This window comes from Pagrus pagrus, assembly GCF_965226575.1.
Source record: "Pagrus pagrus genome assembly, chromosome: 1".
Classification (NCBI taxonomy): domain Eukaryota; kingdom Metazoa; phylum Chordata; class Actinopteri; order Spariformes; family Sparidae; genus Pagrus; species Pagrus pagrus.
This window is the reverse complement of record NC_140185.1, coordinates 30,467,433-30,494,998: the sequence shown is the minus strand read 5'-3', so window position 1 is coordinate 30,494,998 and position 27,566 is coordinate 30,467,433. Positions and strand designations below refer to the sequence as shown.

At 41.0% G+C, this 27,566-nt stretch overlaps 2 protein-coding genes across 2 annotated transcripts; both read left to right on the top strand.

The window, feature by feature from the left end:
* Window positions 1-1,126: 1,126 nt before the first annotated feature.
* Window positions 1,127-14,479, top strand: LOC311260828 (alpha-protein kinase 3-like). Its single transcript, XM_084359071.1, has 14 exons — window positions 1,127-1,231; window positions 1,411-1,629; window positions 4,027-4,148; window positions 4,394-4,511; window positions 5,161-6,364; window positions 8,172-10,152; window positions 11,088-11,235; window positions 11,396-11,523; window positions 11,615-11,650; window positions 11,747-12,021; window positions 12,215-12,303; window positions 12,425-12,642; window positions 13,141-13,189; window positions 13,295-14,479. The coding sequence occupies exons 2-14, from the start codon at window positions 1,502-1,504 to the stop codon at window positions 13,608-13,610; spliced, it is 4,812 nt and encodes a 1,603-aa protein (XP_084215197.1). The 5' UTR covers window positions 1,127-1,231; window positions 1,411-1,501; the 3' UTR covers window positions 13,611-14,479.
* Window positions 14,480-22,930: 8,451 nt separating this feature from the next.
* Window positions 22,931-26,858, top strand: sec11a (SEC11 homolog A, signal peptidase complex subunit). Its single transcript, XM_084350043.1, has 6 exons — window positions 22,931-23,116; window positions 23,582-23,691; window positions 24,819-24,968; window positions 25,198-25,317; window positions 26,249-26,306; window positions 26,425-26,858. The coding sequence occupies exons 1-6, from the start codon at window positions 23,066-23,068 to the stop codon at window positions 26,473-26,475; spliced, it is 540 nt and encodes a 179-aa protein (XP_084206169.1). The 5' UTR covers window positions 22,931-23,065; the 3' UTR covers window positions 26,476-26,858.
* Window positions 26,859-27,566: the final 708 nt, after the last annotated feature.

Below are 27,566 nucleotides of genomic sequence, written 5' to 3'. Positions count from 1 at the left end.
TCAGAAAAGCTGTAAATCAATGTCGCGCTCGTGCCAGTTGGTGTCAGTTCAAAGGAGATTCGGCGGGTTTGCAGTTTGTTTACCAGGCGAGAAGGAAGTTCAAGGGTAAAAAATAAAACCCTCTTTAAGATGACTGATAGCTTTTTTGCTCTCAACTTTTACAGGTTAATTTAAATTAAATTGTTGAATTATGATTTGTTTGACGAGAACATAAAAGTCGACAGGCTACGTAAACATTTGTGTGACTCGTGTTTAAAAATAATCAACACATCACATACAGTAAGTACAAAAATACAACTAATTACAGTGCTAATCACTGATTTGTGTGTGTGTGTCTGTGTGTGCGAGAGAGAGAGAGAGAGAGAGAGCGGATGACTGTGTGTGTGTGTGCATGCTTGTGTAGAGATAAGAGCTCTTTGGCAGTCGGTGGGATCTGCCTATATAAGGCTGTTCTATTCCTACTGTGTTTCCTCTGGGGATACAATGCAATTGTCACTCTGGACAATGCATGCCACAGAGCTTGGTAGGTCTCACCATCTTATTTAATATGATATGATAAGAAAATGTACTTTCATCCTCCAAAAATGGGGGGGAAAAGTGCCAAATTGTGCTGTTTTTGTAAGGTTTTGCTTGTAACTCTGTGTCAACAAGTGCCTCGGTAAACAGTGCTCATTGTAACTCCACACTTTTTGATGTTTGGAAAGTAACCTCGTGTGACCGCGGACGACTGAAAGAATATACTGCTCGTATTCACGCACTTCAAAGTGAATGCGTCATTCTCCTGATTGACAGGCTCAAATGATTCTTCACTACAGTCTGTACACAGATCTGACCACACAAGTGGTCTCCCTCTTCTCTGAGCGCATGCAGTCCATTGGTACCAGACAGGAAAAAACCCTTCGCCCTGGTTTTTAAATCCTCTCCTCCTATTCGGGGAACTACTAAACCCGGGATGACCTTGTATTTGACTTGTGGATTTTTTTCTTCTTCAAAAGGATCTTCTTGTTTCTGCTCTGACCTTTTACAACACGGCTATATTGGCAATTTTTTGGTGTTTTTGTTTTTTATAAAATGGTCCAAAGGCAAGTTTTGGATGTGCTCTTGTGCCTATTTGCAGGCCAACTATAAATAGTCCAGCAGCCTACGCATGCTCATGTTTGATTGGAAATTGCAGTGCCTTAAGTCAGTGCTGTGGGGTATCTGTCAAAGGAGGGCAAGAAACCGGTGAATGGTGAGTTAACAGTGTAAAATAGACTTGTTCTGTAGATTAAGAATAGGTCAGAGGTGTATTTTTACCGAGCATCTCCAGTAATGTTTGTGTTTTCAATCCCAACTATAGAAAAACAGTTTTTGTAATTTAACTTTCTGTTGTTCTCGGTGTTCATGTTCTCACTCTTTGTTCTCTTTTAGCTCTCACTGATCTCTCTGGAAACACAAAATAGGTGGCACAAATACTTCTTTTTTTTTCTGGAGCAACTTTTTTTTTTTTATCTGGTGAGAAATGGGCTCACGGAAGACACCGATACGCTCCTCTTCTAGCAATGGAAGATCCAGCAATGGGAATGATAGCAGCGGGAGCAGCCGGCCCGGCGGCTGCAGCTACCTCTCGAACGTGAGGCCAGAAACCAGGTACAACACTGACCCAGTGTGCTGAGCGACCTGTTGAAACCCCTCTGTCGGGATCATGTCAGTCCAACATGGGCTCTATAACACTTCAATACTTTAACATTTTCCTAACCTGAGGTGTACGTGTGGGGTATGTTATTTCTGTGTTTGTTGCCATGGTCACCAGAGTTTAAATAAACTGCTGATTAAGAACAGCATCTCAGTTATGCAGCATGGGCCCCATTGCACATGGAGCAAAACACTCACAACAGCTTCTGCGTGGAAAGATTTGTTCACGGAACAAAAGGTGCTGACCTTTAGGAGCAACTTCTTAAGTTCTTCGTCCTCAGGTGATAGGTATACACTATAAAGATAATAATTAATATTTTTCTCTTCTAGCCAGTAGCACAGGGCAGCTATTACAGCAACATATCAAAGTAACAATGAATGACTCAGGAATGGTTTAATACTGCCCTGATGTCCAGTTTTTTCCCTTTGTCTTTTTTCTTTCCGTCTTTGTTGTACCCCGTCCTAAAATTAAGAATTTAAGGAAACTAGACTTTTGATTCGTTTGACTCATTGTTGGCCTTTAACAAGACCATTGCTCGTGTGGTTCAGGTGTGTTATCACCGCAAAACGATATGAAGATAGATGCGTGGAAATGGGTATGGGTATTGAAGCATCATGAGCATTATGAGAAAAAACTACAAGAAAAACAAGAATTTCTGACACAACGCTGTAAAAATACGGCAAAATATACCAAAAATATGATGACAATGTAAAAGACATCACAGCTTTCTTTTTTTGCCAACTGTAAATTTCACAGTTGAGAACTATTTTGTTCAATCAATCGAAATCACAACAAAAGTCATCTCCTGACTCTTTCCAGATTGAGCATGAATCACTTAACAGTTCATTACTATGAAAACAAACAAACAGATATAATGTTAACCTGTTTACGTATTTTAAAATCGACATATATCAACAGTGTTTTTGTCTTTGAATGTCAACAAGATGAACAGCAGTACAAAGCGCATGTAGGCTGTAAACCACATCGCATGGACAGTATATCATGTTAGTGCAACTGTCCTCAGTATTAGTGTCTTGTTTAGTTTGCTTAATCATGAGAAACATGCAGTGAAGTGTAACAGTACTATTTAACTATGCATTGAACCAACACTGAAGTGATGTCAACACCAGACATGGATCAAGTGCATGTGTGTGTATATATATATAGAGGAGAGCCATACAATATGCATGCAAGCCCACATCTATTCATGTTATAATACAGTATAATACGTGTCTGATTCTTGACCCATTATATTTCGGGTGATTACTTTCATTTCTATGATTAATGTCATGTGGACTTATTAGACCTCTCTCAGGATGCATCTAATTTCAGTCATACTGAACTGTTGAAGTCAAAGATAGCAGGAAACGCGTCCTTTTCATGTGGTCTGTATGTGTAAGATTTGCCTCCAGAGACAACTGCTCAACATTCAATAAAGACAAACCTTAGTCTTAGTTTGTATTGATGTGATTGTCGGCATAAATAAGAAAACAAACAAACCTGTGTTTGATGAACAGATCAGCACACTGTAAATAAAAATACAAAAGGCATGGTGACGATGTAAATACCCAGAATATTTAATAAGCTCATAGACTTTTTTGTTTATTTTTTCTCTTGACGTTCAATAATCACTCGCCCCAGCCAGGCTCTTATGTAAATTTGGATTGTCTTGTCCAAGCTGGCTCAAAACATTAATTTACCTCCTCTTAGTGAAACTATGGAGGATGTTTCTACATTTGTCTACAGTTAAAGACATTTTTAGTTTTTTTTTAAAATCTTTTTAATCATAAAAAATACACTTACAAACAAACTATACACACCCCACATGCAAAACAGGACAAAAAAAAAAAGACAATGTACAACCATAAAAAAGCCAGGCACCCCAAAGAGATATAAGCAGAGCAACGTTTCAGCCTATAAAAATAAAGCAAAGGCAAAAATTGCTTAACTGACTATCATGCAGGAGGGACTACAGCTAACAATCGGGAGAGTTAAGGTGTTCATTTTTAATTTGGCCTGAGGTACTCTCAAATTTATCATTAAAACCGTGTGTGTTGCTTTGAAGCCTGGCAATATGTTTCCCTACAGCTCTGTAGAAATCTTGAGTTTTAATCGGAGATCGTCTCTGCATGCATTAACCTTCATCACCAGCGCTTTAATGTGAAGAATGTTATCTATAAGTAAGGGGGCAAGGTCTTGAGACAAATAGCACATCTGATATTTTATGTCAATCAACCAATCCATATTAGAATGATAGAAAAATCTGAGACTGCAATTTCTAAAAACTGCTCATCTACACGTTACAATAACAACTTAACAACATGACTGACTGGCTGCCTTTTGTCACACAGGAGCACACTGTGCAGTATGATGGCGCAGCTGACTGAGGACACTCAGCCCTCCTTCGAAACAACCCTCAAGTCAAGAGCCGTGTCCGAGAACTGCAACGTGAAGTTCTCTTGTGTGGTTACAGGTAAACATTGCTTCACAGTTATATTGTGTAGTAACACTTAATATTATGTAATCAGCATACACATAAGAATGTAAAATAAATATTATTAACAACTTAAAAACAACTTACAGGACTTAATGTACTACATCTGAAAGAAGGATCAATATGCAAACTGCCTCATGCATCATGAGCATCTGAAACATACGACAAACATATGAACTGCTTCCTTTGTTTTTGACACATATCTTTTTATTTCTATTTTTCAGGACACCCTGCTCCTCAACTGATCTGGTATAAGGACGATGTGCAGTTAGACAGATACTGTGGACTACCGAAATATGAAATATTTCGCAATGGACAAAACCATTTCCTGCACATTTACAAGTACGTATGTTGGGAAACGCTGACTGACTGCACTTCTTTTACCAAGAAAATACCTTTGTGTCAGTCCGTGCAAACCTTCCACTTAGACACATTTAAAGAAGACCTTTTATGGTATTATGGCTAGTTTGGCATTTTAGAATTGATTTAGCAGAGCTGCTCTGTTATCGTTAGTGGTGCTGGGTCAGGCAAGTGTGAGCTGACCAATCGGAGGAGACTGGGTATTCAGGAGGGGAGGCCTTAAAGAGACAGGAGCTAAAACAGAGCATCTCAAACAGAGGGGGAATACGGTGGGGCAGCACTGGACAGTATTAGATAATTGATGTGTTTTTTGAGCATTAAAGCATGTAAACCTATTCTAGTAGGAACCCAAAATACAATGGGAACGAACCTGGAAATGAGTATAATATGTATTTGGGGGGGGCCTTTAAGCCAACAAAACTGTATTAATTTAATATTTCTGCTGTGATTTATTCAAAAATACTAAGAGTGCCTCGACATTAAGCAAGCCTATTAAAATAGCTTATCCCCTAAACAGAGTTTCGCCAACATAGCAGTTTATCCTCGTCAGCAATGTTTACTTTTCTTCATGTCAATCAATTTGCTTGATATCGTATTAATTAAGACAACTTAAATTGACTTTCTTTTGCAGTTGCACTGTGGAGGATGCAGCTATATACCAGGCCTCAGCCAGCAACTGTAAAGGCATCGTGTCCTGCTCCGGTGTTCTGGAGGTGGGTGAAATGAACGAGTTCAAGATCCACCAGCGCTACTTTGCCAAGCTCAAACAAAGGGCTGAAAACAGACGCAGGGAAGCGGAAGGCAAAGAAAACCAGGAGCCGCTACGAACCATCAGTCCAGACCGCACACAGAGGAAGCGCCGCTCCACGATGGAGGCCTTCCTCAGCACGCCAAGCTCAACGGAGGATGAGGGCAATGAGGAGAGCCATGAGGCTGTAGCTGCAGACACCGAGGCCAGGTTGGCGGAGGCAGCTGTGGAAAAGGTGGAAGAAAAGCCAGTTCCCATCACCAATGGAGCAGTGTCTGCTATAACTAACGGACAGACCATCAGTGAAAATGGTAACAAGAGCGGGACATATATATATGACTCCGCTCAGAAAGTTTTTACCGCACACCACCCCAAAACTCCCTTTGTCAAAAAGAAGATTAGGATTTCCAACGGTGCAAAAGTTGCCAAATCAGACACACCAGGAGAGCGAGCATCTGAGGAGAGAAGGGCCAAAGATGAGACTGTCACCTCTGTAGCTCCGGCCTGCACAGATTCAATACAGTCAGAGGGGAATTCAGACGAGGTCATGGAAGTAGAGAACGTTATTAGCTCATCAGTTGTGGATTCACACTCCAGAGACATGACAGAACAACTGAAATCAGAAGTGTTGCTTATTGAAAGGCCGTCAAAGGATGACAACGTATGTGCTGAGGTAGCTGTGCCTTCGCAGAAAGAACGGCTTCCTGCTGCCCTCACAAGTCATCCTGTGTCAGGAAGTGAAGGTAAACAAGCTGCAAAGCACGAGAAGGAAGTTGGACGTAAAGATAAAGAACACATCACCTCGACACAACTACAGTCACGTGCTGCAGCAACATCCCCCAGCATAGTAAAGGAGGATTTTTCTAAAACAGAACATGTTACAGTCATGGATGTCGATGACAAGTCAAATACTTCCACCGGTGCATCCCTAACACACAGAGACGTCGAGTCAGTGAACGGACTGTGTGAAAGCAGGACTGATTTACCCCAGCGTCCGTGCGAACAGGCTGGAGATCTGGTGTCTGAGAGGGAAACAAGCCCCTGCCAAAAAAGAGCGTCTGTGCCTCGGCCGGCGCTGCCGAGTGAGGTGAGTGAGCCTTTTCGCATGAGCTCATGGGAGCTTTGTGCTGCCAACACAGGCCTCATCAGTAACACAAGCAACCTGCAGGTATTTATAGCTTTTACAAGTATGCCCTGCTGTGTGACAAGAATTAAATGACGCACACGTTGACAGACACAACAGGTACATTAATGCAGTGCACTTGATATTGAAAGTTCAAAGGTCTGAGAGTTGACTTACGCAGCATTTCCTATCATTTGGATTTATACTTAGAATCTGACAATCTCTCTGTCAGATGGTAATTAATGTCTTTACTCTTCAGCTTCAGAATGGATTCATCACATTAGATATAACAACACAAAGTGACGTCTGACGCTAGCTGTTTCCTCTTGTATCAAGTCTTTGTGCCAGGCTGAGCTAACAGCTGCTGACTGTAGCCTTAGAGCAGATATGCATGCTGAAGCTTGAAGCTCCTACAAGGAACTTTTAGTTTTTCTTGAGTCTGGCGCCCCTTTGGACAAAAGTAGTGTTAGTGTAGCACAGTAACACTGGGCTGCGAGTACTCTGCCATAAGTCTGAATCCGGCCCAGTGTCAGGCATTAAGAATAATAATCATACAGAAATAGCCAATTTTCTGGCTGATGGTCTCGTTTGCTAATGTAGGTCATATAGAGGGATGTAATGTGTATGTAACTGTAACATAAATACACTATATCAGGACATAACATTACAGGAAATAAAGAAAAGATGTGCCTGTTTTAGAATAAGACACTTATTCTGTTATTTGGATTGTGAACCTTTGTTGTCCGCTGCTTATGCAATCGCCCTGACTCCGGCTATGTGGCCGAAGACTGACGACTCTGAGAGCTGAGACGAGACGCTGCACAGCTGAAGCACCTCTTAAAATGATTCGCATTCCTTTCTGGCCACGCTTCAACATGAAATAGCCACCTTACATGTGAATAGGCCACACAATGTCACAATGAGGCACAGAGAACGACCCTTGTGCTTTATTATGGCTTATCTTATCCATGATGGAAAGGCATATGACACAGGGAACCTCTCTAATCTGCTAATTTAAAAAGGGATACAGCTCAATAACAGACTGAATGGGGTTTTGATGCTCAGCTAACGTTCTTGTCTCAAACAAGTGTACGTTGATGTGCTGGATTAGGATCCAGGGTGAGGATGATACTGTCTGTAAAAATGACAAATATATTTGTTTTCAAGCCTCTCTCAACTCTACTAATCTTCATCCAACATGAATGCAAGCACTAGCATGGGACATATTTAAAGGGACAGTTCAGCCCAAAATCAAAAATACAATTTTTTGTCCTTACCTGCGAGATCTATTTATCCATCTAGATTGTTTTGATATGAGTTGCTAAGTTATGGAGATATTGGCTGTGGAGATGTCTGCCTCATCTTCAATAGATCCATGACTAGATGCATGCTTCCTTCTACAGAAATAGAAAATAATTCCTACATGAAAATGCTCACACCAATGTAATGTCATTTTGTTGGCGCTCTGAGCACCATGAGTGCCATCTAGTTAAATTACATGAGAAAGGCCAGACTTGGCAACTCCAAACAGAACGGCACTACAGGTAAGCTATAGGTGAACGAAGGTTTCTTGTTACCATCAGTGAAATTTTTTTTTTTATTGGTTCATATATTTCCTTTTTTCTCTCAGGTCTTTTCATTCTGTTCACTGTTTGTTGCTGGTTACACTGTTGCTGTTTTTAAAAGTACATGTGTTTATCCATGTCCAGCATACTCAGGGATGAAGGAATAAGTATTTACAGCATGGAAACCTCTGCTTGTGTTATCCAAGGTTACACAGGCCCATACAATGACGAACAGGAATGATGCACCTGTCAACCTTGAGCTTCCACTCCATTGCGCGACGGACGCACGACCACCACAAAGGGCTCTATCAGAGAGAGATACCTCGACAGATGACATCCAGACCCCTTCTTTGCACCGTGGTCCTCAAGCAGCCATTGACAAAATAACACAGGACACATGGGATCATTCCAGGGGATCAAATGAAAGCCATTCGGCCCTTTTTACAGACCCACAGAAGTCATCCATCCAAAGCCCCGGTGGTGGTGAGAACCCTGGTGGGTGTAATGTTTCACCCAGCACCCTGCAAAGCCAAGTTGATACAGCCATAAAAACTGTTGAAGGGACGGAAATACAAGTTGATGAGAAGGTAGAGGGTAAGGAGGTAGGTGAGTTGGTATTGCAGTCTGACAGTGTGGCCCCAAAAGAGAAGATAGTTGAGATGGAGACTAAAAGTGCTGATCTACATGTGACTGACCACACTGAGACCGAAAAGACCAAAGATGCAGCAGGTAAATGCACTGATGTAACCAATGTGGATGCAACTAAGAAAGAAACTGAGAAGACGAAAATGGTGGAGGAAGGTGTTTCAGAATTACACGATCTGAAGTCAAATACATCTAAGCCTGCGTTCCCAATCCCAGAAAACACAAACCTGTCCGACTTCCAGGAAATTCAAAAACCAGTAACAAAAGTTATATCTATAGCTGAACTTTTACGAGCCCAAATAAAGGCTCTTGACTCTGGCCTAGCAAATTCACTGACCACATTACCGCTCCATGCTGACCTTGTACAAGACCCAGCCCCAGCTACGGAAACTGATGACGGCAAACGCAAATCAGAAGTGAAGAAGTCTGCGAGGAAAAATGAAATAAAAAATGACGAAACTCCTCCCAAAAACATCAAGGAAACACTTATGGAGGTTTATCATCAACTCAATTTAACTGATCAGGAGCAAATTCAGACTCAAGATGCAACTTCACCACCTGTCCAGCCTCTTGTAATCCCACCCATCTCTGTTGTAGACACTGGCAAGACTTTAGAGCCTGCACGGCTTCATGGCAGTGCCAGAAACTATAATGAAGGTACTAATCAATCAATTCTGGCAAAAGATTGTGTTCCTCTTTCTGGGAGTGAAAATGTCAAACACAACACATCGTCGACTTCTGAGGATAAACTGACCCATAGATCAGTTTCAAACATAAATGAAAATGTCGGTCAAGAATCTGGGACTCCCCTCACAGTTACACCTATAAAGGCCAGAAGTCAAGAGTCAAATATTACTGTTTTGGAACGTGCCAAGGACGAACCAGTTCGAGGACAAAACGTGGGATTCATACAAAGGTTAACTCGAGAAATCAAAGCCGAAACAGGGACTAGTGAAACACTTTTAGATCAACACAAAATGGAAGAAGACAACGCAAAAAACAGTTCTTTGCAGAGTGTACAACGGTTTCCCACTAAAAGTGTGTCTGAAACAGAGAATAATGTTCAGTTAACTCAGCAGGACAGCTCTATGGTTGAGGTGTTGTCACGTAATCCAGCCCCCGAGGCTAGTCCATTGTTAAAGAGAAGAAACTGTGCTTCCCCCATTCCTTCTGCTACTGCACAAGAGCTAGCCTCGGGAGCCCGACGCAAAATAATAATACCCAAGGCCAAACCTGAAGAGGCCTCGGAGGCCACATCATCTGTTGATAACCAACCCCAGAAAAAGGAAGTTTCCACACCAAGCAGCAAGCTGTCTCCAAGTCCTCCGACCCTCTCTACGTCCCCGAGCCTGGCACGACGGTCGCCTCTGCTGCAGCTGCCTGGTGAGCAAAGCTCTCCTGCAGAAAGGCATTCACCGCTCTTTAGCAGGAGAAAGATGGCGCCTGAGACTCAAGCACCAAGCCAGCAGCCCAGTGAGGAGATCCACACCCCCAAAACTGAGGGGAAACCTGCAGAGAAAAACAAGCAGGACCCATTCAAAGGTAAAATGGCCTTTATGTCAGAATACTACATTTATATGTTCCTTGAAGACTCTGTTGCTTTAAGAGAGCATGTCCACACAGCGGCCATTTTCCTCTGACATCATCCTCAGAGCAGGAAGCTCAAATGTCATACGACTGTGATCCAGGTTGCAAGTCCTATAAATCTAGGGAATCTGAAAAAAAAAAAACCACAACAGCAACTGACAAGACAATAGATAATGAAAATCTGGATATATATTGGGCCATATGTCAAGATAAAACTACATATTTGATAACCAATTAGCTCCCATTAGACACGTCAGTATTCAACCACTTCCACCAGCTTGATAGTGTGACATGAAAACACATCTCTGACACATTTATTTAAACCTGGAAGTAAAACACACTGGATATAATCAAATGGTAATGTCTGCTAGGAAGTGGTTGAATGCTAACGTTCGCTAATGGGTTATCTAATATGTTGTTTTACCTTGAAATATGCCTTGTTCTCCCTTAAGGGTTTCACTACCCTTCATCTTTTCTGTTGCAACTCAACTGGTAAGTGGCGAAATGACAACACTTGTCAGATACCAGTTTATACGACTTGCAACCTGTAACACAGCAGCAGAACATTTTCCCAGCATTTGAGCTTCCTAACTTGTCAGCGGTCTCTGGTGGACAAATTTGTGATTGTTTCTAAATCGCCTCAAACCTGGTTTGGCATTTCTGTACTGCAATGTCTTAATACTTATCAAATGATGTACACACCAATACTGAGATATGTGCAATAGGCTAATATCTGCTGACCCAGTACACTATTATCTTATGTGGAAAGTGTTTACCGTATAGTGCATAAAGTATATAATACACTGGATGTACTGAGGTTATTGATAGTTAGAACATAGAAGGTTGTGTATCTTCATCATGTTGTCTGTGTTGGACCTCTTTCCCTTCAGCTCCTCAAGTTATTCGCAAGATCAGGGGCGAAACCTTTGCAGATTCCTCAGGACACTTGAAACTGTGGTGCCAGTTCTTCAACGTTCTGAGTGACTCTACAATCCAGTGGTTCAAAAATGAACAGAGGATTACTCAGATTAAAAGAAAGTAAGTCCCAGAGTAACGCGAAAGTTAATCTGCAGCTTTCATTTTTGAAAATCTTGTCGTGATGTACATGTTGCTGTTTTTATATTAATATATTCTTCATAAGTTTAACCACATGTTTTCTGTTGCATTCTGGGTTATTTATTATTCGTTTGTTTCTCAGTGCAGGCGATGAATCTCAGGTCAATCTCGCAATTGTCCAGGCATCGTCCAGAGACTCTGGTGTTTACGGATGCACAATCACTAATGAATATGGGACAGACTCTACGGACTGTCTTCTTAGTGCAGATAGTATGTACCCTTTTACATTTGGCATAAATAAAAATGTTCCTTGCATTACTGGACCACAACAAGTCTCATCTTCCCTCTCACTGTGTTGCAGTCTTGGCAGGAATGTCCCTCCGTGAGGACCTTGGTGGTAAGATGATGATTTTACCTCTTTAGAGCGCTATGTTTCCAGTGTCAGAGCCCAAATGTTTTTCTGACTGCCATTCTTACATTCCTCTGCATGCAGTTGGAGAAGAAATCGAAATGACACCCATGATATTCAGCAAGGGCGTGGCCGATTCTGGCATCTGGGGCAACAAATTCTTTGGCCGTATAATGATGCAGGAATCTCAAATTGGTAATGGCTGCTCACACAAAGTCTGGAGGGCAAAAGTCATTTATGGTCTGGAGCCTGTGTTCGAGTCTGGAAACACATGTATCATTAAAGCACGCAACCCCATCGCATATGAAGGGAAAGGAGAGAGCGGCCTGATAGACAGGAACCTGGACGTTATCAAGCAGGTAAGAAAGGTTTGATTGTGTAGTTTATTTGTGTCATTCACAAAACTAACATATCCAGCATTAAAGAGAGTCAGTCAGGTGCCATTCCTGCCACCTACGTAGGATTACTGTGTCACTAATCAAATGGAGAATGAATAAACGCGGGTGTAGGTTGAGCTTATCCTAACTGGCTATTCTCCAATGTTCTTCACAGGAGTGCAAAATTCAGAACTTGGCTCGTGAATACTGCAAAATCTTCACGGCAGAGGCAAGAGGGATTGAAAACTTTGGCCCCTCTCTAGAGTGAGTTCGATCATTTTACTCCTCATCAAACGTTGACATCCTCTTGAGTATTATTCACCGCACACGGACCATGAAACCCTCTCTCAAGGTCATTCACATCATGAAAATCTTTGCTACGCAGGGTGGTTCCAGTCTACTTGATGTACCGACCTGCGAACACTGTTCCTTACGCCACAGTGGAGGCTGATCTGGCGGGAGTCTATCAGAAATACTCTGTCGTGGATCAGACAGGCAGAATAGATATGAGGACTGGCACTGAGGTGGGACAGAAGTGCAGCGCCCTGCAGCACTGGATCTTTCAGTGGACCAACGGCAATCTGCTACTCACGCGACTAGAAGGTAAACCGACACCTTGATTCAACAGAGTAATGTAATCTATTTTTCACTCATTTGCAGGTAATACACTTGAGAATATGATGATACAACACACCTGATTTACATGATCAGCTCGTCATCAAGCTCTGCTGAAGCCTGATAATGACCCATTTATTTGAATCAGGTTTGTTGAGGCAGAGGACATCCAAAACATGCAAAACACAGGGCCCTCAAGACCAGGATTGAGAAAACCTTGCCCTAAAGCAACATTACACACAGTTTCTGAGTCAACACCACTGTTGCAAATGCAATTCCCGGCTCTGTAACAATTTGTCAGACATGTAGGTGCTAACAACAAACAAAACACAATACGTCATACCAGTGTTATGTGCTGAAAATTTGTATCTTATAATTATAATTTTTCTTCCTCCTATTATATTTGTGCTGGATTGAATGTGGTCCGTCATGTTTGAATATATTACCTGAACAAAACAGAAGTAAATACGTGGTGTTGTTTCGCAGGTGTTGACACTAAGATCACCAATGTTGGAGTGTCAGTCAAATCAACAGGGTGAGTAAATTTGTATTATGTTACAAATTACGCTGTGAAAACCTAATTTTACAGGTAATTAACTTTTTATGTTTTACAACTTTTTGTGTGCGTGTGTTGCTGCAGGCATCAAGGTCTACCTGTCGAAGGGAACCCCAAAGTTTTTGAGCAGTTTGTCTCCCAGCACCAGTGTAACTACTTCTGTGGGCTGCTCAGCCTGCGCTCACTGAAGGTCATGGAGTCTTTACTGACGCCAACGAAGCCCAAGAGCTCCAGGAGCCCGTTACTTCAACGCAAAATGGCCGCCGGCTCCTCCAGCCCCCAGACCGGCAGGAAAGCTGCTGGCAGCCCCCGACTGCCAAGGAAGACTGAGCCAGAAGGCAGAAAGACCCCCACTCAACAAAAAGCTGCTGACGCTCCCAAAGTTGTTAAGATGGAATAAGTCTCATTAAAGATCAAGGATATTCCTGATTTATTTTTTTGAAGTCCGCAACCAGAAATGGTTCACTGTTGGGTTCGTATCAGCAAAACAGTTCAGGAGGAACTGGAAGGAAGAAAGAGAGTTGACGACAACACCGTTTTGGGAGAGGTTTAAAACCCTTCAACCCTTCAAATAATATGGCTTGATGAATTAATTTGAACAGCCAGCATTCCTTGTCATTATCACTTATTGTGGATTGATGCCTTCACATGTTGTGGTGATTATCTATTGTGTCCTACATTCAGCAAATCTTAGGCTTGAAGTCACAGTGTAGTAGTGAGTAGAAGCTTTCCTGGGTTTGTATTCGATCAATCCATGTACCACAGCAGGTCACAGATTGTGAATCCCAATCTCAGGTCAGTGTATTTGTACTAAATGAATATGCAAGAGTGAAAAGTGGCATTATATGTAGTCTATGTGTCATTTTGAATGTAAAAGCACAAACCTGTATTTTTTTTAGTCACCTTTGTGTGAATGTAGGGGCGTCATTATGTCACCTGAAGTCAAACCATGACAAGGATGATAGAAGAAGACCCGTGGACGCGCAGCACATTTATACGTTTTTTTTCTTCCTTTTTTCAGGAATGTATCCAGCCGACTGTAGCTTCACATGACACTGTTGTACAGTGGCTAACGGTGCTGTGCTTTTATATTGTAACCTGTCATGTTTACTTGCTGTTCTACATTGCACTGCGTTTTTAGAAACTGCACCTTTGAATGCAACTGGCTGTAAAATAAAAGATATGATTACGCCTTTTGGAGACGCTGTGAAAGTGCATGATGTGCTTTTTAAAACTTTGTCATTTTAATAGAAATTAGCATATTATGGAGTGGGCTGTAATGAAAGCCATCCCACTCAGTCACTCCTTATCATATATATCGTCTACAAAGAATAACTAACCCGTGTTATCTCAGTGACTCCTGTTATCTGAAAGGACTCCGTCACATTTCTTTCTGTCAACATACTGACATGCATTCATTATTTATCTACAAAAAGGTTTGCCATATCTGGGCTGATTCTTTTAGACAATATTAGTGGAGCTACATTATATTATTGTTAATGTTTTTCCCTTTACATCAGAATTTTACAGAAGTTGTAAAGCTGATCTACTTTGCTGTAGTATTCTGTCAAAGCAATATCCTCTAGTATCCCATACTGTGTCTGTCCAGTAACATCGAAGTGGTGCGTGAATGTACAACACAGACGTTTTGGAACGAGGACAAGGTCATTTAAAAAACATGACAAGCCTCTGGACCTGTTGGAAGGACAAAAGACAGACATTGAGTGTCCACAGCCGTGCGAGCAGCTCTGTGAGACTGTACTGTGCTTCAGTTTTTCGGGTGTTTGATCATAAACCAAAGAACTGGACAAACTGAAATCCGGCCAAATGATGGCACCAGATAAAAAGTGAAGAGATCCCAGTTACTAAGATTCATCAGCGTTGCCAGATGAACTATAATTATCAAAATTAAAGGAGACCTATGATTTTCTTTTTTTCCCCTTTCCTTCCGTGTGTTAAGGTTCTTGTGCGTGTAAAAGATCCTGAAAGTTAAAAAGGTCAAAGTCCTTACCAACAGAAGGGGGGGCCTTAAAGAGACAGGAGCTAAAACAGAGCGTTTCAAACAGAGAGGGAATATAATCCTGCAGCGCTGGACAGTATGAGAAAACTGATGTGTTATTTATGTTACGATCTGTCGTAGAATATTTGTTGGACACCAGAAACAGAGAAATGGTTAAAGGTATTCATTGAGCACATTGAGAAGACTGGTGGTAGAGGAGGGCTGGGGCTCAGGCTGGTTGCTCCGCCGGGGAGGAGAGATGACTCACGGTTGTACGGGCTGAAAGCTCGGGTGAAGCGTGACGCAGGGAATCCCAGGTGGAGCGGGCTGGTGGCAGAGGTGTGGGAGGCCGGGCCGTGGTGAGGCCCGGAGTAGACTGATCACTGGAGGAGTTTGAGGGGAAACAGAGTTAGATCACTGACGAAAAAACAAAAGACACGAGAAGCTCAAGAGAACGAGTGTTTCACGAGGAGACCATGTACCACGTCTGGTTGAGGAAATCATCTGGCAGCGGGTGAAGTGGAGACCAGGGTATACAGGGTCATACAGGAAACCATGATGAGCAACTCCACAGCACCTCTGAAACACACACACGCACAAAAACACCACCACCAACAACAGTCCAGATGTAACAATTTAAACCTATATATATATATATATATATATACACACGTTTAGAAATGAACCTGAAAATTGGCATACTATGTCTCCTTTAAACAATAATTTTGCCATCTGTACGATGTACAATCAATAATGGCCCCAAAAAAGCCCCTAATGCATGATTTTTTGACCATTTTGTGGCCCTAATATTAGTCTACGCTGTCTTGTTTTAATTAATGTGACCTCTTTTCAGCCAATCATGCTTGGTGTAGTCTATGATGATGCTTGGAGGTGATGCTTGAACATTCTCACCAAAGTATTTTGTGTACAAGTTGAGCTGTTGTGAATACACCTGTAAGCCTGGTTATGACTCACATATGATAATTTCCCCCAAATTAAAATAACTGTAAGCCTCTGGTATGATATTTCCCATCTGGCATCGCTGTAGCCCTCCAACAGTTGTTGAGACATTTCACTAAAAATGGCAAATATCAGGTTCATGATGGTGCAAGAGTTAAGGTCTAGGGATTTCTAGAGTCATGAAGAGTCATCCTCTGGAGATCATGAATGTCTTGAGAAAATGTCATGGAAATCCATCAGATAGTTGTTGAGATATTTGAGCCTTTCAGTTACAGATCCAGAGTACATTGTTTTTTTAGGATTAAAAATAACATACCTTCGTAATAAATGCACTACAGGAGTCATCGCTTTATTCTGTAGCATGTTATAAATATCTGACGTGAGAGAAGACTTGTGTGGGTGGGGTAAAAAAAGACTCCCTCTGACACCCATCGCATGCTGAACAGCTCTACCACTCAGGGGCAAATCAGATTCCTCACAGATATTAGAGAATGAAGTGTTGCTTGCAACCAGCGTGTGTGTTTACAGGGTGAAAGGCTAACTTCATCATGATAATCATTTGTGATTCCCAGTCATTAGTGAGTCATCGTTTATGTAAGTGGGGAGCTCACGCACAAGTGTGAACAGAGCCGGGAAAGCTATATGTACGCTCAACAAAAAAGTTTGCTCAGTGTCACTTCTGATGCTGTCCAGTTAGCGTGAGAGCGTCTGATGCTGTCGACAGAAGGACGGGATGACAGTCTGTAGTGGGTGGGAGCTGATGCTGCCCATTTTCACCAATCGTCTGGTACAATGAGAACAAACCTTTAATTAACAGCAAATAGAACAAAACTGAATGAAATCTGGTCGGCAACTCATTATTTCATTGATTTCCACCACGTGACCTGATTCACTCCATTCATTTACTCCATGTAGAAGATGTGGGTGTATGTTTGGACCAGCCGCACAGGAGGTATTGCAAACGATGACTTGCAGGGGTAACAGACTGCATGTTGTGTAACTGAGGTGTGATGGCAACATGGAGAAGATCGTGCCTGTCATGAAACAAGACACTCCTGCCACCTACTGTTAGTTCAATCACCGTACCATTGATGAAAATAAGACAAGTAGAGGGACTACTCGCATTGTCAAATGTCTATGTGGAGATACTGAAGTGAATGTTGGATTAAATGGTTTACACATGTGTAAATACTACTGTTTTTACACTTTATATGTTATAATTGAGGGTTTCATGAGCCAAATATTCACCCGATCAGCTGTTATAAACAAGCAAAGTGGTTTACAAAGAGGGGGATAAAAGACACTCATCACAGAATATACACAAAAATGAACTTACAGTTTGATTATGGACAAAAATATGTAAAATGTATATTATTTTGGAAAATGAACTCAAATCACCGTGAGCTCTTCACGTTGTCAGTGTCGCCTTCTATTTGAAGAGTCACATTTGACTGAGAGGAATAATTTCAGACAATGAGACGTACCTTAATCAAAATGAGTTTCCTTCAAGGCATGACAGAAAAAAATAATGAGCGAAGCGCAAAAATTACAGAGAAAAAGATGCATTGGCACAGCTCTTCCTGCTGCTCTGACGGAATGCAATGACGAGCACTGGATCATTCCCAGTAATCTCTGCATTAATACCCATGATAAAACACGGCAAATGAGAGAATTGTTAGTCCTCAACTGTAGTAATTTTGTGTGTACAGTTAAGTCTAAGTAATTGCCATCTCATTTAACAGGACTTAATGTTGAGTTAGTGTGGAGAGCTCGCACTGAGAGCCCTTGTCTCGAGCACATTAAACACATTATGCTCGTTATGTGGCAGCATGTTAACATGTGCTTCACACAGGGAATCTTATATGCACTTCATTTCGATAGCATTAAATAAATAACAGTAGCAACAGCAACAGAAAGCGGTAAAATCGGTCTACAAAAGCCGTGCACGGTTGTGCCAGGAGACAGAATAACATCTTAACATTCAGACAATGTGCGTGAGGTACAACATCAGACGCACAATGAGAATGTACAGTGAGTAAGATATCGTGAAATAAAATGGTAAAACAGGAAGAGCAGCTGGCAAAGTGTGGCAGCTAAGATCCAACCTCTCACAAGGCTGCCTGTGATTCTGACCTCACATCGTTGTTTGCAAATGACCTCAATTACCATTGGCGGGCCAGGGTAGTTGTGACCATTTGGGCAGATTATATGAAAAGGATCACACATCCCTAAATGCCACAGACTAGCTGGCATTTGAAAAAAGTTTTATCTCCGGTCCACCAAAAGCCGCAGACGGCCACTGGTCTCTGTGCCATCGCTAAGTTGACTGTCAGTGCTGAGTTAATCTGCCATATCGCAGCAATGCTTTTGCTGACTATTAAATAATGACATTCAGATGCATATCTCACGTTATTTCCTCTCACCGGCGACCTTAAAGGCTACATCTGAATAAAATCAGTGTTGTCTAAATGCTGGATGCATGAATATGCACATGATGTAGCGCTGGCCAATGGTGCTGTGCAGTCTCCCTCTCAAATATACTGCAGAGGAAGAGGAGGTGAGGAAGCTAGAAGAAAACGCATATGCTGCTGAATGAAACCAAAGTCTTGTGACACCTGGGTGTAAAGAGGTATCTGTCATATGTTTGGGGCTCTGAGGAACTTCTGTGTTGTGGTGGAAGCTGGTTAACCGATTAGTTAGCCGGCTCAATTTCTAAGCTAATGTTAGCTTGCTCTCTGAGACGTTCATAAATTCACATCCTTCGGACTGTCACGGAAAAACTGCACACAAAGACTTCACAGTCCACCCTTAAACCACTTAAAGGAGATATATTAAGCTAATTTTCAGGTTCATAATTTTATTTTGGGTTCATACTAGAATTGGTTTACAAAAAACGCATACGTTTTCTCATTCTGTCCAGTGCTGCAACCATGTATCCTTTCTCTGTCTGAAATGCTCTGTTTTAGCTCCTGTCTCTTTAAGGCCTCTCACTGGAATACCCAGTCTGCTCTGATTGGCCCGCTCACACAAGCCTGAGACAACACTGCTCACTACGTCTTCAGTCGCCTCTGACATGTTTTCAGTTTCCAGTTAGCTTCACTTGTATTGTGAGAACAGGCATACATTATGAAAATGTGTGATATGGTGACGCAGTGTGATGTCAAGAAGTCACAGAATAAAGGCGAGACTACTGACGAGGCGTTTCAGGTGCAGCGATTTATGTGGGAGAGAGGAGCTCTTGTTGGTCGGACTTTAACCTTTTTTAACTTTTTAGATGTTTTACATGCACATGAGCCTATGACACAGAAGGAAAGGAAAAAAATGCATAAAGGTCTTCTTTAAACAACATTCAAGATTCAAGAAACTTTATTGTCTATCACATAGTGACAGAAAATTACCTTCAGTTAGGGCTCGAACAACATGAAAAAACATTCACACTTAAACACTTTAAAGCATGTGTGCAAAGCTACATTAAAAGAGCAGTGTCTATATTGCCTTGTTTAACATGCATATTGCAGTGGGAGTAAAAGAGTTCTCTGCTGCGCACATGGCCAAAAAGAAGAGAACAAAAATAGCAGATATTCACCCTTTAGTAGGAATATTCAAATTAAAAAGGCTTTTCCTGAGTGGGCGACCTAATTATGGTGTTCACAGTATCGCTCAGTATTCTAGGTGGGATGTAAAAAAAAACCACACTTCTTTAATGTCATTATAAAAAAAGTTGGTATCACCTGCTCAGATGAGAGTTGCATTACAATTAGCAAAGAATATGCAGCAACCGCAAAATCCTCTGTATATGAAGCATGACAAATGTAAGATGTTAAGAGATCACAACAGACTAATGGAGTGTAAAGCCGACCAACTGTGGGACTCAGTTTTGCATGCAGCGTTAACACACTAAACACTAAAATAACACTATGAAGGGATGAATGCGGACAGCCAAAGCTGAGTTACATATTGCTCTTCAGGGAATAACAACAAACAAAAACGTTAAATAAAAATAACAATTCAAGTTTAGAAGCTGTCAAGAGATACATGAAAATGAATGAATACCTGAACTCTGCTTGTGGGAACTTGACAGCTGCTGTTCTTTCGTAAGTGCCCTTGGATATTCACACATTCAACACAGACTGCACATACAACCGAAACGTTTTGTTACTAAATTAAATCAGACTTTTTGTTTTACTTGAACAAACACAAAGGTGTTTCTTCGAGGTAAGAAAGACTGGATTATTTGGGAAAAAATGAGAATATACTTCTCAGGATATTCTCGAATGATGAATAATCATATGTTACACACCAACAATTATAAATGCACAATACAGTATAAATGATTTCTTCAGTGGAGAAATATAAAACTTAACCGCAGAAGTAGACAGATTTTTTTTTAAAAACGTTAACACAATGTCAGCATGACGTAACCTCAGCCGTTATTGATGCACGTGTGTTCCTGCATGCTTCCCTAGGAAAACCAAACAGTGCTGCTGAAACACATTGCATCAAGGAAAAACACAACACACAGTCTCAGAACATATTGTGAAATTAAAATGAGCTTTGGGGGGGGATACAATTAAGTTTGAGTCATATAAATGCTGACATTAAACCTGATGCTTTAATTACAGCTCAATAATCTATGACATACAGTATGTTTTGCTAATAATCCCCACAGGCTGGGTCAACAAGCAAAAAAATGGCTTGTGGGTTTCGGGTGTGGTCACTAATAATGTTATCACTCACTCGGTCAAACTCACTTCCGCTCGGAAATTGGATGTGGCCCAAGATAAAAGAAAGTAGTTAATAATTATTGATGATGAAAGCTTCTCACTTATTCTTTTTTTGTTAGTTAGATTATTAAATTTAGATTAAGAGACGGTCCAGGTGTTAATTAAGGTTGTAGTGGAAAGTAAACACGCCTAAATCCACTTTACGCAGTGTTTTATTTGCAGAATACAGTTTACCCACCTTTAATTAAGCCATTAATATGTCATCAATTATGAATTCAGCCTGTTTTTTTATTGGTGGCTGTTTGGTTTGTGATATCCACTGACTCGTAATAACCATGCCACTGACTGTAAACCCTATCTCACATGACTTAACATTGTAAAAGGAAAGACGGCTCTGTTTGTATTGAGACTGCTTTTCCAAAGCTTTACATTTTCAATGGCTTAAATGATGTGTAATCTGAGAGAGGCTGCTTGTTGTCTAACATCTCTACTCATGAGTGTTTTAGAGTTTATCAGCATTTATGATTCAGTCTCACTGCTCTCATCAGCCTTTGTTTGCAACAGCAATGAAAAAAGGGCTGAAAAGCTCAGTGACTGCCACCTGCTCAGCTCCAAATGATGGACAAAGTTATTAACTCGCTAGTAAAGTGATTAAAGGTCCTATTTGTTAGAAAAGTTGATTTTCGAGTGTCATTCCCAACTCCTCAAATTGGGATGGCGGCCGTCCTGACCTAAAATCCCAATCAGTATTTGACGAGTTGGGAATGAAAACTTTTCTTACAAATAGCACCCTTAAAGTAACTTTTGGAAATACATGTGTCAGGCACCAAAAAACTGACTCTTTTTTCTACAAAACAGACGTTGGTTTGCACAAATTCTATCAAAGATTTGTGTTGAACATGCACGAACAAGGCCTAACACCAACTGACCTGATATTGGCTTTATGGTGGATCATGTTTTAATCCCTAAAAGGGCCCTAATTTGAAAGAGGGTCGCTCGCATCAAAACTTGCATATTCCTTAATTATTAAGCACATCGACCACCATTTTCTTTCAAACTGCATTTATAGTGTTTTTATTAAATCGATGGTTCGAATGATTAACAACCATACCCACAGAGAACTATCACCTGACTCTGCAGTTTCCCCACAGCTCTTCGGAGTGTTTGAGCACCTATGAGCTGACAAAAACTAAGCTTTAAAGGATAAGTTCACCCAAAAATAAAAAAATGTAGTCACTATTTACTCACCTCCATAGGCCACAAAACATTTCTGGAGCTTCACAGCAAAACTGTGAACAACATAAAATGGCTCCATATAACTGCGTCCAGCATAATCCAAGTCTCCGGTATCCATAGAGATCCCATTTTTATTTGAGAAGATGTTATTTACACCCTTATTTAAATGTGCACTATGTAGTTTTTGGGGAAGAAATTTTAACCAGAAACTCAGAGCTCACACAAGTCCTTAACGGCTCTGTAAGGACTAGGGTTGTCAAAAGTATCGAAATTCAAAAAAGTATCGATACTAAAATGTTGTATCCGGATACGATTCTCATTTTCAAAAGTATCGATACTATATTTTTAATAAAAGTATTTCTTTTAAATTTTGGGGTCTTTTTTTTAATCCTTGTGGTATCGAAAATGGTATCGAGTATCGAATATTTTCCTGAGTATCGGTATGGAGTTGAAAATTTTAGTATCGTGACAACCCTAGTAAGGACACTCCCACACAGGGTTTAAAAGCCTGCAACTCCCCTCCAGTTAGTCAGAACTGAAGAAGCCTCTTGGATGAGAGGTGAAACATCTTCAAGAGACTGAAACACACAGTCATTACCACGACCTGGATATGCCCGATCACATTTTCTCTCCTACTGTTTTCAATCACTGTAATTATGCATTATTGTTACCCTCTCATGAATAACAGCACAAACCCCTGAAACAGCAGCAACACGTCGCACTCGCGTGTATTTTGGAAAGCCCCCGCGCGCTCTCTCGTATCCTGAACTGACACCTCAACACAGCAGCTCGCGGGTGGGCGGGACTTCCGGTTGAGCGCACCCGGAAGATTCGGATGCGAGTTTCGCTGGCTGACCCGTGCATCCATATGCTCGTCACTCCGGGACGTTTTCATGTGATTTAGGCGCTTTTTTCTACCCGCTAGTATTCGCAACGATGCTGTCTTTAGACTTTCTCGACGATGTTCGTCGCATGAATAAGCGGCAGGTACGTACCCGAGCTTTGGTTCGCTCCGCTGCAACGTCCGCTTCTTTGTGCGGTGCGAGAGAGCCGCTGCGAGCTAACGACAACTAGCCGCCGACCGCTTTTTTTTTTTTTAACGTTGCAGCCTCTCTGTCACTTGTTAGCAACACGTAAAGTGGACTGTTGTGTGCACACGTGTATTTCAAGGTGTCCCCTTTATACTTCAACGCTAAAGAAACATTAGAAACCCCTGTTTAAACATGAATCCTGACTTCAGTGTAGCTAGCTGTTTTCCTCATTTTATCCCCATATTGTCATGGGACTGTTAGCCACAGTCTGAAGCTCATCAGTGAGTTTAACATCTCAAACATATGGTGTAAAGATCCAACAGTTAACCACTCAGTTGGTCTTGAGCTACCTGGGACTGTCTTATAAACAGTTATATATGCACAATTAAGCTTTAAAATGTGAATATGTTGTTGTTTTCAGCTCTATTACCAGGTGCTGAACTTTGGTATGATTGTTTCCTCTGCGCTCATGATCTGGAAAGGACTGATGGTTGTCACCGGCAGTGAGAGTCCAATTGTTGTTGTTCTCAGGTAAGTTATTCACAGGTGTTGTTGGGTGTTTGACACTTTCTTCTGCCTTTTTAAAGTGGCATTTCTAACCTCTGTTGAGTTGAGTTGGTGTCACTTCCCCTCCAGAGCAACTTCCTTCTGCGTGGACATATGCATGCATACAGCCGTGCACAGAAGAGGACAGTTATTCATTTTATTTATAAAGCCACAGACCTCAACAGTACACACCATTATTCACATTTTCCCTCAGGCAGCCGTTAGTTATTATTGGAGGACACTAACAGGTTGGGAGCTTTGGTTGTGCGACTGTGAACGTATAAAGTATATTACACCATGACACATATCCATCAGGAGAAACGGCTGAGTCACTTAATCTCATTGATTTTCTCATTCGCCCATTTATATCCTCACATCTTCAGTCAGTTTTACTCTATACTAAGGCCGGGCGATATGGTCTTATATAATAATAATAAAGATATTATAAAGCAATATTTTTAAACCATATCTCAACATATATCTGGATATTTCAAGGTATTCTATCAAACTTAGAAATACAGTATTGTAACGCTATTCTACAGTAGTGTGTTGTGAACAGTAACAATGTGCACACAACAAGCTGTTGATCAATTGTTGACCTATGGATCATGTTAGGATGCGTTAGATCAGACTGCCGTTTCAATTATTGTATGGCTTGTAACTCCCTGTAATTAATGTTTATTCTACCAGATGATCTTTCAGTGAAGTCATTCTTTGGACTGAAACATGTATTTAACTTTGTCATGTCATATTAGCTTTTGTCATAATCAATGCAAGCAATATAATACCAGTTTGACCAATGGTGGGTAGGGATGTCCTGATGCAGCTGGTCTTTTGGTCCTAATCAAAGTCCTGTAATGTTGAGCATTCATGTTTAATATTCCTTGTGGCCTTTCAAATACAACAATTTGCTCTTGGACGGAGTTTGTTTCCTGTTTCCACACTGCAAACATGTAGTTACTTTGATTTCCTTCAACTCTCACTGCCACAAGCTGTGGATAATGTCTGTGAAACAAAGATTAAATTGGCATGGCATATTATTTCAAATTCTCTTTAAAAGATCTAAATTGTGTTCACTAATTTTGATAGTGTGTGTCTGTCTGTCATTTCAGTGGCAGTATGGAGCCAGCTTTCCACAGAGGAGACCTGCTGTTTCTGACCAACCGGGTAGAGGATCCCATCAGAGTCGGGGAGATTGTCGTCTTCAGGATAGAGGGCAGAGAGATCCCAATAGTACACAGAGTACTAAAGATCCATGAAAAGTACAACAAATACTTTATTAGTGGTACCGTCCATGATCATGTTGTACTCTCAGAGTCCCATGCCTGTCTATCAAACCTGAGATTACCATCTATAGTGTTGAACTGTAATTAAAAGTCAACAGAGTCAGAGAGTCGTCTGTGACATTTCACAATTATCATGCATCCTCATCCAGGCAGAAATATTTTGAAAAAGTCTTGGTCTAAAATCACACTGTCACTTTGCCCACAGGGAAAATGGAGACATTAAGTTCTTGACCAAAGGAGACAACAATGCAGTGGATGACAGAGGACTGTACAAGCAGGGCCAACACTGGCTGGAGAAAAAAGATGTGGTGGGACGAGCTAGAGGGTAGGTACTTTCCATAATGTAACAGTGCAGATTTCTTAATAACATAATGGGACTGCTTTATAGTAGATACCACAAGTGTCAGCAAGATCACCTCAAAGCTGGAGGAGAATTGCAATGAATCACAGTTTTAAAAGTCAGGCAGAGAATATGCATTAAATTCAATAGTCCATGAGTTAGAGGAAACATTATGTGTCACAAAGGCTTATCTGACACGTCAATCAAACCAACACTTGTACAATCTGATGGAGTCGAGTAGACAGACCTGTAGCTTGTCTTTGGTTTGAGACAGACAGATGAGGCTTGAGAAGCTTGAGACATGAGATTCGTGCCTTGTTCCATTATCATTGCTGTTCATTTTTATTGAACTGGGAGAGACTCAGGGAGTCCATCCTTTAATTCAGTGCTTGTCCAGATGTGTGAGAGGGAGGTCTGTCTGACACGCCTTGGACTCACTTTGTCCAAACAAAGAACATGACTGTAACGGTGCCCCGGGGTTTTAATTGTATTGACAAAAAACACCTTTACCTTACAAGATGCTCTGCATGATGCGATATTAAAGTAAAACTGGACAAAAGATATCCATCAGCAGAAAATAAGAATAACAGCCGCTTCACCACAATGGCACACACAATTACCATCAGAGAATTAGTGACAGGTTACTTGAACATTGAACACTTGGGTTTATTTATTTATTAATGTTGATCCTAGAAGGGTTTTTTGATTATATTTCATAAGGAGAGCCGTCTGTTTTTCATCATTTCTAATTTTACTGTTCATGGCAGATTGATTTCTGCTTTCTGTGCTTGCAAAAATCATGAAAGTTTCTAATTCAGTGACATATGTTTAGACCTTTTGCGTACCATAGGAAATGCTATCGATTACAAACTGAAATATTTTATGCATTATTGAAATTTCCTTTATCGATCTCCAGGTTTGTGCCATACATTGGAATAGTCACCATTCTCATGAATGATTACCCAAAGTTCAAAGTAAGTTTGTCCAGCCCATCACACACAGTCCAAGTTGACATTTACTTCAAATTTAAGCCTCAAAATGTTCAGCATGGCCGTCTGGTTTGTTAAAACTCCTGTGTTTTTCATTCTACAGTATGCTGTTCTCTTCATGTTGGGTCTCTTCGTGTTGGTCCATCGGGAGTGAGGCACCCAAGCTTCAGGACTCAAGAAGGATAAACTACGTCCAGGAAACCTCAGTCATGCCTTTCAAAACAGAATTAAGTTAGACTTTGTCGAACCCAACTGGCTCTTTTGTACCATTTGTTTGAACATTTTGTAGAAATGTGGATAGGGTGTTTACATTTGAAAAAAAATCCAAGCTTTAAAGTATTTTTGTGAGGGGTCTAGGCTAGGTTTAGGTTAAATTCGATCTTTCTTTGTAATCCTCAGAATGTGAAAGAGCATTCGTCGAGATAAATTAAGTCTTGTTTCTTTCCTGTTGAATCGTTGTCTTTGAAAAAGATATGTGAAGTATTTTATGACAACTGAATATGAATGATATTAAATATGAAATCTGGTTACCATCCACTTTTGATTATTTCAAGTCTTTGTCTCGTTTTCTTTTGGCCCTTTTCTACATTAACAGGCACTGCGGAGGATGTCTTCCCTGCGGTGATGGAGCTAATAACATTTGTTAGGTAATAAGAGCAGTAGTGTTGCGGAAATGTGAAAGACGCATCACAAGTGGACTGAGCATTATGTCTACATCTGTAATCAATACTCAGAATCAGATTAATTCACATAGAAAGACATTTTTTGTATTTCTTTTGTTAAAGAGAAACATTTAAGTGACCTTCAAAGCATTGTTGCTAAAGCTATATAATGGTGAGCGTTGTATTTTATTGAGAAGCAGTGAAAAAAGATCCTCAAATATACAGTACGTGATCAAAGAATAGATTGAACTGTCTTCCATTCAAAGTGTGTCCACATGTTCAATGAAACCAGAACCAACCTGCATAACATTTTGGTGAATCTGCAGAGCTGTGCCTGAAATAAACTGTTGTCCGTATGTTTTCTTGTGAATTAAATGGGGTAGTGGCTTGTTTGATAACTTTCTGCTATAAAGGTCAGTGGAGTGGGGCTCAAGCTGAGCTTTTCTTCAGTTCTCTAAGCTTTAACCTAGTTGCTGTTCTGTATACAACGTGCGAACGCTTCATTGTTCTTGAAAGCAAGGTGAATTTGGCTCGGGCTGTCCAACACTGGAGTGTAATCACACAGTAATATGGATCCACTTGA

Excerpts from the sequence above, each read along its gene's own strand:
- LOC311260828 (XM_084359071.1), top strand. The coding sequence starts at position 1,502 with ATGGGCTCACGGAAGACACCGATACGCTCCTCTTCTAGCAATGGAAGA. Across the intron at positions 1,630-4,026 it reads AACGTGAGGCCAGAAACCAG|GAGCACACTGTGCAGTATGA; the intron begins GTACAACACTGA and ends TTTGTCACACAG. Across the intron at positions 13,190-13,294 it reads GTGTCAGTCAAATCAACAGG|GCATCAAGGTCTACCTGTCG; the intron begins GTGAGTAAATTT and ends GTGTTGCTGCAG.
- sec11a (XM_084350043.1), top strand. The coding sequence starts at position 23,066 with ATGCTGTCTTTAGACTTTCTCGACGATGTTCGTCGCATGAATAAGCGG. Across the intron at positions 23,117-23,581 it reads GTCGCATGAATAAGCGGCAG|CTCTATTACCAGGTGCTGAA; the intron begins GTACGTACCCGA and ends TGTTGTTTTCAG. Across the intron at positions 23,692-24,818 it reads CCAATTGTTGTTGTTCTCAG|TGGCAGTATGGAGCCAGCTT; the intron begins GTAAGTTATTCA and ends CTGTCATTTCAG.